Here is a 12,890-nt window from a genome sequence, read left to right as displayed (position 1 = left end):
AGAAAATATACTGCCTACTTCATGGGATTTTAATCTGCTTTTTACATTAAGAAATTTGGTTTTAAAATTTTTTGTTTGTTTTTCATTTACAAATTGCTCATGAGCTTAAATGAATATTTTGACTTTGTGCTATTTTGCACTTTTTTTTTTTTCTTTTAATTTCTTGTATGTTAGATAGCCATGGTATGTTTTAAATTCATGCATTCAACTTTCTCTCCATAGTTACCACACAGTTTGAAGTACCAGCAACAAATCCATCCTCTGACTTTGCTCGTTATGGTGACAGTAGCTATTTAATCATCTCGTCTGAAATGCAATGGGAAGAGGCTAGAAAAAACTGTCAAGACAAACATGCAGAACTTGCCAGCATTTCAGATGCCTATATCCATTCCTTCCTGTGGATTCAGATGTTGAAATATGGAAAGCCTGTATGGATTGGTCTTAACAGCAACATGGTAAGTGCTGGACAGATGGGAAGTTCAGGTGCTTGATGAGCTCTCCTGCTTCTTATAGTCCTGCTGGATACCCACCTTGTAAAAGTGCCGAAACAATCATCATGTTAATGGTTTCACCATGTGTGTAATGATTTTATGTCTGATTTTGACTGTTTACTGACAAATAATCTTTACTCATCAAATTGCTCACAGACTAAATTTAAATGAAGCAGATTAGAGGAGGTGAATTATTTTTAATTGCTTCTCTTGAGATGAGATTTTCTACATAACTTAAGATGGACTTATCTGACTTTCTTCCTGTGTTTTAGAAATTTGTGTTACTTCCAAAAAACCTTCCGAAAAGTAATGTGCTGTTGAACACAGCACAGTTCATATGTAGAATGCATGTAACTCATACCTACAGCATTCAGTGACATTGCTTAGTACAGCGAACAACGTTTAAAAAAAAACAAACAGCAAAGGGTTTTAAAGGGCTTTTTCCTCCCCCCCCCCCCCCCCCCCCCCCCTTTTTTTTTGGAAAACTCCAATAAACATGGAACATTATGTGTCAGAACTTTTTATGTGGAAAACACAAACACACACACACAATTTTACCAAAAACTTACCAAAATTACCAAAACTTAACTGTTTTCAGACTGGGAGCTATTACAAATGGATTGATAACTGGAAAACCAAATTCACTAAGTGGGCAGCGGGGGAGCCAAAGGAGAAAAATGCTTGTGTCTATTTAGACCTTGATGGTACCTGGAGAACAGCATCCTGCAATGAAAGCTACTTCTCAGTTTGCAAGATATCAGATGGTAAGCAAATGAATGTACTCACAAATTGTATGATTTTGTAGAAGTGTGTTGTTTTCTCTCCTTGGGGTTTTAAGGTTGCATGATATAGACTGTTCCATATTTGAGATTCAAGGGAGCTTCCGAGTTAAATTTTCCAGCTGTATGTTTGGTCATTGTATGCGGTGCAAGACCTGCAGACCAACAGAAGTGAATAGGAGTTGCACTGATTTGGTGGAAGTATGCTCCACTGATGGCATCTTCCTATAGTGACCACACACAGACAGCAGGCAGCTGTATGATGTGGGACTGCAGTACTCATTAGCCTACGAGAGCCTTCTGTGATGTGAGAATACAGATTTGGGACGGGTGTCATCATTTCTCAGGGTTTGTTTTCCTCACAGTACTACAAGCCACTTAGTTAGGTATTGCAGGATGTGCTTTGCTTCCTTGTCCTGAGAAATGTGATCGGAGAAGTAAGACGTTTTGTACTGTTGACTGCCTAGCTTTCCCCAGTGTCTGGGCTGGGGGCCTGGAGGAACAGTCAGGAGCAGAGGTCTAGGAAGTTAATGCTTAGTGGGAGAAATCCCACCCTATTTATGCACATGTCCTGCTTGGTGGGTTGCTCATAATACAATACCAATTTCAGACCATATGTCATCTTTAGTTGTAGCTCCTACTGACCCTGCTCAGCTGCCTGGAGACTGCCCTGAATCAGCAGGCCTGCAAGCTTGGATCCCTTACCATGGCCACTGCTACTACATCGAAGCGTCAACTGCGACAAGCTGGGCCCTGGCTTCCCTTGAGTGCACTCGGTTCGGTGAGAGGCTTCTCTATTGACTGACAAGATTAGTAGAAATTTATACAAAACACACAAAAATGTAAAAAGATTGTTTTAAAAATATCATTTAAATACTTTATTTACCTAAATTTGCAGATTTAGATGGGGTACAGAAGCTCCCTGTCAGTCTCTGGCATCTGGGGCTCCATCCTGGGTGAAGTGGTGGGGAACCATGGCCACCAAGCACTTGCAGGGCTCTGTCCTCCACAAGAATCATAGAGTCATAGACTATCCCGAACTGGAAAGGACCCAGAAGGATTGTCAAGTCCAACTTTTGGAGAAGAAATGGGTGAAGCCAGCACGCATAAAACTTTTGAAAGTTTCCATTTTTACAGACTTAAAAGAGGAGGTCATTTTAGTAGTTGCTCATGTAGGTTATGGTTATTTGCTTGTTAATGCCTTTCAGGTGCTACCTTGGTTTCAGTAGAAAACGTGGATGAATCTGACTTTCTGATTCATATGATACAACCACTTGCAAACAAAGTGGGAGGCTTCTGGATAGGACTTTACAGAAATGTGGATGGTAATGTCTTACTTTCAATATTTAATTTTAAAATGCTTTTCTAACATTAAAAAAATGAGGATAACTTTACTTTTACAAAAAAATGCAGCATCTAATTTTATTTTTTTAATGTTTAACAGCAATATATATAGAGATATAATTCATGACAATAGGATGGTCCTTATTTGATACAAAAAGTTTATCCTACCACCTGAGCTGGCAGATAATTTACACTAATGAAATGAAGTGAATACTATGATGATGCTTGTGTCTCCCGGTGAACATCATTGAATGCTTTGTGAGGAAGTAACCTCCCTGAACCTTAATCTGAACCTTATGATTCACCTATAATCCAGGAAGAAAAGAAACTTCCTGCCTCTCTGACACAATCTCCACATTTTAGTCAGCAGATTTGTTCTGAGTTGTGCCTTACCCAGGATGTCTCTTCTGGGTTTTTGACCTCAGTCTTCCCATTGTGAAAAAATGTATATATTGTAATTAGGCTGAATTATCTGGCTGACTTCCAGATCATGTTGCTCTCTATCACCCTGGAAATGCTAGAAAAAGCTCAGACCCAGGATGTGAGTTAAAATCAACCCAATAGTCAAAAAGTGCAAAATAATCATTGTGACCTGTTACTGTCTCCACGAAGAAAGATGAGACGCTACTGGCATTGTAACTGTTTGAGTATACTTTCTTCTAAGAACAGTGTTGCTTGACATGGTGACTTGGCCTGTCTTTGAAAAGGACCAGGCTTCTTCCTAAGTGAGAAAAATAAAAAAAGTGCAATAGCTATCAAAACTTGGATGATTCAAATGTTCTCTTATAAATTTGGTCACTATCTGTATAAATAGCTATACAAATGTTCTGCCCACCCCTTTACCTCTCCTTCTCTCTAGACATATGTTATGTGCATTGTGTTGATCTACAATCTGTTTCTAGTGGTGGTCAGAAGCTGGTCAGCTGTCCATCCACATAGATCACAGAATCATGGAATGGCTTGGGTTGGAAGGGACTTCAAGGATCACCTAGTTCCAACCCCCTGCCATAGACAGGGATGCCACCCACTAGATCAAGTTGCTCAGGGCCTCATCTAACCTGGCCCTGAACACCTCCAGTGATGGGGCATCCACAACCTCTCTGGGCAACCTTTTCCAGTGCCTCACAACCCTCTGAGTGAAGAATAGATCCTGGATCCAACAAGCTACAGCGTGACTGTGGATATTTCCAAAGCACCAAACAGAGCCTGTCTGTTCATAACTTCCTACAAGATGGCTGTGCTGGAAAATTGCTCATCCAGTCAGTATCACTCTAATGTAGGGTGCTCCATATGCGTATGGCACAGCTCTTCTTCAAAATATATGAACTGTTCAGGGCATGTAGTAAAGATTTATGGTGTTGCTGGAGATTTATTGATAGCCAGATGAACACTGAATGGAGGGATTCCTCAATTTAGTTAACCTGTAAGTGATATTGATAACCTGACCAATAGCAAAAAATATCCTGCAGCCAATTCTATATCGAAGATAATTACATGGTAAATTTAAAGCAGATTTCTAGACGAAGGATACTGAAGCATGCAGCATACAATCAAAAGACTTATTTTGCTATTAAGTAGTATTATTAAACGATTATTAAATGATTATTAAATGATTTAGCTGTGAAAATAATTAATGAATTATTTCTCCTACAATAATCCACTACCTTTTTATGAAGTCTTTTTTTACAAATGTGAACTCACAATGAATGGCAGTCAGATTCTAGAAGAGTCTCATTTCTAATATTCCATGCTGTGGCACTACTTTTATAATAAGGACAACTTTAGCGATTTTCAGAACTCAAATGCTTAGAAAACTTTTTTCAATTGTAACTGTAATGAAGACTTGTACTCTGGAATTTCTCATTCTGTCTATAGTTATTTTGGATGCCAATTAATGAAATACTATTATACCTATAATAATTCTCTGCTGTTTTGGTGTAGCATTTCCTAAGCTACCTTCCTTCAAGAAGGTGGCTTCTTCCTAGCAAGAAAAATGATGTGGTCTCCTAATGAAAAAATGGATTCATTAATTTTTTGAAGTAATTTGCTGAGAAGTTATATATCTCATGGAAGTTTTTCAAAAATGTATTACTCTATATGTTGCTCTTTAGACCAGTGGTTGTGGCTAGACAATGCTGCAGTGGACTTTGTTAACTGGGAGGAGAAAGAGTCCAGTGTGGAGCACAACTGTGTGGAAATGACTGCACCACTTGGTTACTGGGATAACACTGATTGCTCTTCTGAAAAAGGATTTATCTGCAAAAAAAACAAAGGTAAATCTTTAGGAACAGAGCAGATCTGTTTACTAGTAACTGTTGTAGTCCTCTACAAGAAGTCTGGAAGTAATTTCTGATGGTTTGGTTTGGCATATCCCACTTTTCCAGATATTTGTAATTGCCTGTGTTTGCAGTAATGTCTGCTCTCACATGGGAATATGGTAATGTGCTGTATACACTCTAGATTGAGAATGAAACTTTTAGACTTTTGAATACCTAACACAGATATTAGTATGGCACCTTTTAAACACGTATCCAAATTTATAACTTTTCCAGGAACTAAGTATTGTCATAATTGTTATAATCTTGCAAGGAAGATTTTGTCTGAATAGTCAAGCTTCGTTTTCAAGCTTATTGTACTCAAAAATTACATTACTGCTCAACATCAAAAAACAGTGTAACATTGGACCTGATTCAACAACCTCAAAATGTGTCAGGAATACTAAAAGAACAGCTGGTTGTGTTGCAATATCAAGAGAACTTTCCTGTTAAAAGAAGATTTCAAGAAAGTCACTACAGAACCTGTCAAATCAGTATTTCTGGAAAAATTTGGCCAATATTTGATATGCCAGACCAAAGTCTTATAGGTGAAAAAAAAAAAAAAAGCAAATGTAGTGCCTTTTTTTTTTTTTCTTGTATTCCTAAGTGAAGATACAAAACTATAATTGTCTTAAAGAAAGCACTGTCATACCCTTTTAATTTAGGTGCTAAAATCCATCTTACCTAAAAAATGGTTGTTGCTGTCTTTAACTCCGTGTACTTTCTTTTGTAGTATCTGGGAGACCAGGTTTTATTTTGCAAATTTTGCTTTTTGTTCTGTCCTAGGCCTGGCACGTAATACAGTGGGGACTCTTGTGCCAGTCGCCAGTGAATCATGCATTATGCTTAATTAAAAAAAATAAAAAAATAAAAAAAAGAGAGAGAGATTAAAAATACAACCAAGAAGCAGTTATCCCCAATGCACTTTTAATTTTCATTTTTAAATAAGCCTGTCCTTGGCAGTAAATCAGTTAACTGTCATTAAGATTTTACTAAGAAATTACGAATTATAATTCAGCCATTCTTTTCTGAGATTTGAAATAGATTTCTTTTTATAGATATTTTGGGACTGTATACAAATAACCAAAAGAATAATGGTATCAATAGTTAACGTCCTAGTTTCTCTGAAAAAATATAAAATAAATATTATCAGCAAATAAAAGCTAACCATGCATTTTATCCAACTAAAACAGTTAGAAACCACTAAAATCCATCCATGGAATCGTAAGATATTCTAATATATAGCTATTCCCTGACTAAGTAGGGAGTTACTGTTCCTTTGTATCTATTTATTTTAAGTTCAACTCTGCTTTTTTGTTGTTGTTGTTGTTTTCTTTTACATTTCACTTTCATAACTTGTCCCTCAGTAGTGAACTTGTTCAAACTGTAATGTAAAGGAACCCTGAGGAGAAACACTTTCTGATAATTTAGGAAGTCTTCTTTCAGAATAATTTTTCTTGCTGACTAAGAACATCTGGTATGTTTCATTTTTCCTCTTTTCTAAGTTTAGTACATTTTACACCTCTTTCTTAAACAACAGTGACAACAAAAGATTTTTTAGTTATTTTCTTTCTCTCTGTTCCTCTCTTACAGATAGGCACATTGGCTGATTAAAGCCCTGGTTCACAGGGTATTTTCTAGGGAAGATATTTAAGAATCTCAGACTTAATTGTAACAGTGGCATCCTGCCGAACATGAGGAGCTTCCTAGAATATACTACATGAAATTAATCTCCAGTATTGTACATCATGTTCTTAGTAAATTAAAACTAATATTAGAAGAAGAATATGAAATGATTTTTGAATGAACATAGAAAAATAGTCAATATTTAAGTGTTAGTAAATATTAAAACAAAATAAAGATTTTAATGAATAGTTTACTAATGTTACATAGGAAGGTAAAGCCTTAGCAACTTATTTTTTGCTTAAATTATGATGCCTTTTATAATAGACATGTATGACTTTAACACAATGGTAATACTTCAGGGTTATTTTTGTTCCTGTATAATTTTAGTGAAACAGTCAAACTTATGAATTCTAATGAAGTGTTATATTGTTTCTTTCTGATATTCATTGAAGTTGAGCCAAGTGGAAGTCCTCTACATGAGAAAGGTAAGATCTTTCATAAGAAAATTAGAGAAAACTTAAATAGGGAAACAAAAAAACAGACAAACAAACAAAAACCTTAAAATGTTTTTTTTCCAATCATCCCTTTTTAGAGAACAAGCCTTGCTGACAGTTACTGAGATGCATGGTTATAAATCTCTCAGGATAATCTCACATGAACATGAGTTCTTGGGTGACTGGATTGCCACAGGGCTAACCCTGTCTGACAAGCTCAACAGTGATCCAACTAGTGACTAACATTGAGAACAGAGAGCTTTAACTTGGCTGTAAAAACCTATATAGGTGTATATGCAAATTGATTCCATAGGTATTATTGTAAATAATCTGACAAAAAAATATTGTAAAATTGATTTCCAAATAATTAGCACCCCTTAGCCATATATAAAGCGTGACCTAAAGCATGACCTAAATCATGACTGTTAAAATTGTGGCTCTCAAGAACTGCTCTTTATGGACCAAAGGTCTTGAATTTTTCCCCCATTCCCTCATTAAGGCACTGGAAGATACTGCAGAAGTGATACTTCCATGTATCACTGTAGTCCAGATCCACTGAGACCACATTAGCATTAGCAAAAGTGATCTGGCTACTGATCAGCAACAACTCAGAGCTCAGATATACTCTGAACAGACTCCAAGTTCAGACAGGAGAGAAGAGCTCCTTGTTTTTCATGTTGTACATAGAATAATAATAATAATAAATAAATAAAAACTCAGATGTCTCACAGTAATATGCATTCATTTCAGACAAGGAAAGGAATGAAGAGACTCATCCACCTGTTCATCTCTCTGTTTGGCCTCTCCTTGTCTTGGCTATTCTCACTCTTCTTGGAGCTGGCATGGCAATCTACTTCTACAAGAAAAAAAAGACAGAAACAGCTATCAAGAGAAACAGTCAATGAAACACTTCTAAAATTACGGGTTTGGTCATTAAGGAATTGGTGAGAATGGGTCCTGTGGCACACACTAATTTAGAGGAGTAAGTTACATGCTGAAATTATATCTGTTGAAACTCTCCAGTGAGGACACCTGCAATTTTAAATCAAGCCCTCTGTCTCTTTTTGCAATAGCAGACTTTTGTATCATGCATATTTTACAAAATCAGAATTAGTGATTTATGTTGTACTTTTGTAAGAGTCAAGATGTTACTCTTAAGCATCTTAGCAAAAACACCAGTGTGAATAAATTGTCAAGAAAAAATGAACATACTGAAAAAAAAATAAAAGTAAACTACTGAGAATAAAAGTTCAATAAAATATTATTATTATTTAGAACTGGATTTCTATTACTTTTTGAATGTGAAAAGAACTCAAAAAAAAGGAAAAGCCCAACTGTGTTGAAATAATGAAATCCTTTTGCCCCATAAACTTTACTCCAGCTGTCCACCTGTTTTATTGTTCCTTATAGCTGTATCCTCTTTAGTATGATAATGGGGCTTGGGGCTTTGTATACTTGTCTCAGATAACTTTGGGATGTAAAATTTTGCCAATTTCATTTTCTGCAATGGAAAACATTCCATACCCCATACCTCTCTCTCTTTCTCTTTCTCTCAAGCTCAGGCATAGACTTTTTTTTTTTAATTTTCTTTTCTTTATTTTTGCTGTCTACTAATATGATTGTTAACAGTAATACGTTCAATAATGTGAATTAAAATATTTTGACCTTTCCAAAGGGTTTAACATTGCATTTCTCCTGACTGTTAATGTTGTAGAAAAAAAATACAGTTTTTATTAGTATAATTTTCAAAGAGTCCTCTTAGCTTTACACTGTGCTGGTAGATCCTGAGTGACATACAGCACTGCTTCCCTGGATGTAGGTGTCTCCTCTCCCACGTGTACAATGCCCAGTTTCCCAGTACTTTCCTTTCCCATGAACCTGACCTTGCCTTGCAGCCTCTCGTGCATATGTGATGGGTGTGCTCAATTTAGCTCGATAGAGCCAACCTTTGTCTCCACTGATCATGGTAGGCACTGATTGCCAAAGGCTGACTCTCAGAAGTGTCACAATATTAAACAGGAAATGAAAATAAACTGTAGAGTATAAAAAAAGTGGCAACACTTAGAATATCACTTCAGCTGAATGCTGCTGAACGTTACCAACAGGCAAAGCACCAGGACCATCACTAGGACTATTTGTTAGTCATGTGGATGCAGCAGGAAGCCATAGCCAAGGTGCTGAGTGCCAATATGACAGGTATGGTTGCTCCCAAGCACCTTGGTGGCCATTTGAAGGAAGGGGAAGGGAGGTGCTCCCATCTGAGCAATCACTTGTTAATTAAAGGAGGGCTTCTCTCCCCACATCTTTGAATTCAGCTTGAGTGAACACCAGTCAGCTTGAGTAAACACCAACTTGCCATTTTTAAATGCAAGAAAAAGGAACTGAAAATTGAGTAATGCAGCAGATTATATGAGGAATCTGCAAGAAAACAAAGTTTAAGCCATTCAACAGCAGAAATCAGTACAAAATAGAATTTAGGTGAGCTGCAAATACCAATTAGACACTAACCACTTTGTGGGGAGTAGTGCTTAGCCATAGCACTTACCATTTTACACACAACTTGCCTTCTCTAGGCTGTGGAGAGCAAGCTGGAAATTTAAAAGCAATAATAATAAAAAGGAATAAATTTGCCTTTCTAGGCAATGGAACCCAGTTTTCTTAGCATAAATAAAATCAAGAGTTTAGCACACTGCTGTCACCAGCCTCTGGCACAAGAACAATGTGGCATGCGGAACATTTCCCGAGGCGCTGGTAATGAGCATCAGTTCCTCTGTTAACTTTTAGCCTGCCTCAGTGTCTGTACTGAACTTCCCCAGTCATTCTGCAGTGTTGGGAAGCTGAACCCTTACAAGTATCCATGCAATTGAGGCAGGTTAAAGCCCACTTTGGACCAGAGTGCAGCTGGCACTTGCACTTTATGAGGCAGAGGAGGGAACCAGTTGGAAATCGCGTCCTCCGGGTATTTTCCCTCAAAAAACCCCTCTCTCAGAGCCATCTCATTTTGTGATTTAAGATGTGTAAGAAATGTAGTTTCACTCAGTAAACTCAGTTTTGATGTCTCAAGTTGTCTGTGATACCACTCAGATTTACCATTTTGGGTTGCTCTTGCATGCCTTGCTGACACTATGCTCTCCTTGAATGTCACCTGCAAATAAAATAGTTATTAAAAAATTACCGAGTTCCTTCCTGCTTTTACTGAAATCCAACAAGATTTCTTCTGATATATTTTTCTTAGTACTTTTTAGCAATCAAGTCAACAACTTCAGTCAGCTCTATTATTTTTTTCTAACACCTTATAAATAAAAGCAAAGATGGTAGCTCCTTCTGTGACATCTTCAGTTCAACTTCTGTCTATGAGACCTCATTATGTGTAGACTGATTATTTTACTTCTCACTTTTTTCAGTATTTTTTAAAGAAATCACAAATTCTTTACATTTCACTGATACAAATAAGCAGAAGGAACAGCAGGATTTGTCTGCATGTGAATATTTGCCAGCAGAACTTTGTTAGTATAGTTGTACAAGAATTGCCAGGCCAATATAAGTCTTGAGGTAAGGACTTTGGGCACATATTAAAAGGACATTTTTGATTTTAGCTTACTTTTATTTAGTTCTAGAACAAGCTTTCTCCCTTGGTGGGAATTTCTTAGATAAACAAATACATAATTTTGCTTGACAGAAGTACTGCAGGCCTAAGTTTTCCTCCTGATACAGGAAAACTTATCACTAGCCTATGGCATTGAACATATTCACTTCTTTCTGATCTTCAATCAGTAGTTATAAACTGCCCAGCCTCAACTGTGATCAAACTGTGATCAAAGCACGGAGTGTAATAGTGTTGAAAGCAAGCAAACAGACAAACAAAACCCCCACAATTTTAGCCCTCAAAATAAGCAATAATGCACAATGCACTGAATACTGCAGATTCTGTAAAATATGCTGTCTTCTAGACTTTTACTGTGACACTATAGTGATGTACTGAACCACCGAGGTCTTGTCTCCCTCTTCTTCTGAGGTGTAAGGGTAAAAGCAGAGGTTGAGTTTTTAATCCTTGATATTTCGCTGCAGGTTCCTCATCAACACTTTTCATCACAAGTTGCTTTTTACAGATTTGGCTCTTGTAGCACCTCAACATCTGAACCATTTTTAATATTTGCAAAGTCACAGAAAGGACAAACGTCCTTTCCAAATGTCCAAATGTTTCCCTTCTGCTTATCACCTCTAGTAACAAGGATGGAAACTAGTTTTGGAAGCAACTTGCTCCTCAAAGAGAGCAGTGTTTGCAATGGGCACTTCAGTTATTTCAAAGTGCCATGTGACAGGATGTTTCCTTATTCAGAGAACATCAGCCCTTTGACAGAGAGAAAGACTTGCACTAACCTCACTCAAAAGGATTTTATACACTACTTTTGGTAGAAGAATGAAAGGAAAATAAAATTTGCAATGACTCTCACCCAGTTCCTGTTTTTTCTTTCCCTCATGCATGGTACATTACAGTCACCGGGTAAGTCTCATGCTGGTTTTGTGTTAAACTAGATATGAAAATGCTTTTCCTTGGTCAGCTTTACAGTGTTGTTGATTATTTTTATTTGTTATCAGATTTGATACGGGTTGTAAAGAGTATATTAGGTACTATACTGGTGGCTCTGGATTCAGAGAATTAAAGGGTGGATATTTGGGAATGTTGAGGGGAAAGCAGGTAATAAGAGCAGGATATTTAAACTGGTGTTTCTGTGAAAATACTAAAAGAGATAGCAGTGAACAGGAGGGTGTTGGGAGATGGGGGAAGCTCTCTCCATTTACCCTCCCCATAACCTCCATGTTGCAGTAATCAATCACAGGTTTTTAGAGCCATATATTCTATTCATGTTAGCTGTAGAACTTTCTCTTCTACTTCAAGAAGTGAGGTGAGAGCAGAAAGAATTGGCTCCTCCCCTCCAGTCTGACCGAATTAGAAGAATAGTCCTAGTCTAAAGGCATATGTCAGTCATTGGGTATAGCTACAGAGAGAAACAGTAAAGCAATAACGTGTGTAGAAAAAAGTGGATGGCTGTGTTTGCATGAATGTGACATCGGGATCATGTGTCAGAAATTTCAGGATAAAATAACTCTTCTGCAATACTGTGATAATTTAAAATGATGAAGCATTGCTACCCTTAAAGAATCTGAGCTGAGGGTGAATCTGCAATAGCTCTATAAGTACAGAAATGTGCAGCTGAAAACTAAACTTTTTACTGTGTAGTGATGCCTTTCACAACCTGACCTACTGAGCTACACAGACTACTACCATGCAATGAACTCCTTTATATATGAGATATACTTGAGGCTTTTCTGTCTGCAGGAGCCACAACTTATCATCACAGAGCAGAATTAGACTTTCCTACAAGGTGTATATCAAACTCTAAAAACAACATTTAAAATCCAAAGCAGACTAATGCAACATTTTATTTAAAATCTCTAGCTGAACAAAAATCAATAAAAAGGATGGTATGATCCCTCAATTTAGATAGGCAGAGAGACTGATAGATCTGTTGCTAGGAAATCAGATTTATGAGTTTATGATCATTTTCATATGTTCTCTTAACTCTTTCTTCCCCATAGAAACCTTTACATTAAAAGGAAATGCCAAGGGACAGCCTTGTGTATTCCCTTTCCAATATGAAGGCAAACAATACAACGAGTGCACAGATGCTGGTAGGTCAGATGGCTGGCTGTGGTGTGCAACAACTGAAGACTTTGATGCTGATAAACTGTATGGATTTTGCCCACTAATAAGTAAGTGCTGAATTTTATTCATTAACTTGTCACGAAATGGTGTTGAGAAAGCCATCTATTGAGCTA

The 12,890-nt window shown here is 37.1% G+C and overlaps 2 protein-coding genes across 4 annotated transcripts in view; both read left to right on the top strand.

Moving 5' to 3' along the window:
• LOC106030346 (macrophage mannose receptor 1-like) overlaps positions 1-8,738 on the top strand; it is a 37,388-nt gene extending 28,650 nt beyond the window's left edge. For both annotated transcript variants that reach the window (XM_048061849.2, XM_066991654.1), the window contains exons 24-30: positions 223-455; positions 1,090-1,255; positions 1,899-2,051; positions 2,479-2,595; positions 4,726-4,887; positions 7,008-7,040; positions 7,800-8,738. In XM_048061849.2, the coding sequence (XP_047917806.2) occupies positions 223-455; positions 1,090-1,255; positions 1,899-2,051; positions 2,479-2,595; positions 4,726-4,887; positions 7,008-7,040; positions 7,800-7,954 (1,019 nt within the window). In that variant the 3' untranslated portion in view covers positions 7,955-8,738. The remainder of the gene's footprint in view (positions 1-222; positions 456-1,089; positions 1,256-1,898; positions 2,052-2,478; positions 2,596-4,725; positions 4,888-7,007; positions 7,041-7,799) is intronic.
• A 2,631-nt stretch (positions 8,739-11,369) lies between these two features.
• LOC106030347 (macrophage mannose receptor 1-like) overlaps positions 11,370-12,890 on the top strand; it is a 35,678-nt gene continuing 34,157 nt past the window's right edge. For both annotated transcript variants that reach the window (XM_066991658.1, XM_066991656.1), the window contains exons 1-2: positions 11,370-11,553; positions 12,651-12,824. In XM_066991658.1, coding sequence (XP_066847759.1) covers positions 11,493-11,553; positions 12,651-12,824 — 235 coding nt within the window. In that variant the 5' untranslated portion in view covers positions 11,370-11,492. The remainder of the gene's footprint in view (positions 11,554-12,650; positions 12,825-12,890) is intronic.

This window comes from Anser cygnoides, chromosome 2, assembly GCF_040182565.1.
Source record: "Anser cygnoides isolate HZ-2024a breed goose chromosome 2, Taihu_goose_T2T_genome, whole genome shotgun sequence".
NCBI classification, from domain to species: domain Eukaryota; kingdom Metazoa; phylum Chordata; class Aves; order Anseriformes; family Anatidae; genus Anser; species Anser cygnoides.
The sequence above is the reverse complement of the archived record's forward strand: the minus strand, read 5'-3'. Positions and strand labels throughout refer to the sequence as shown.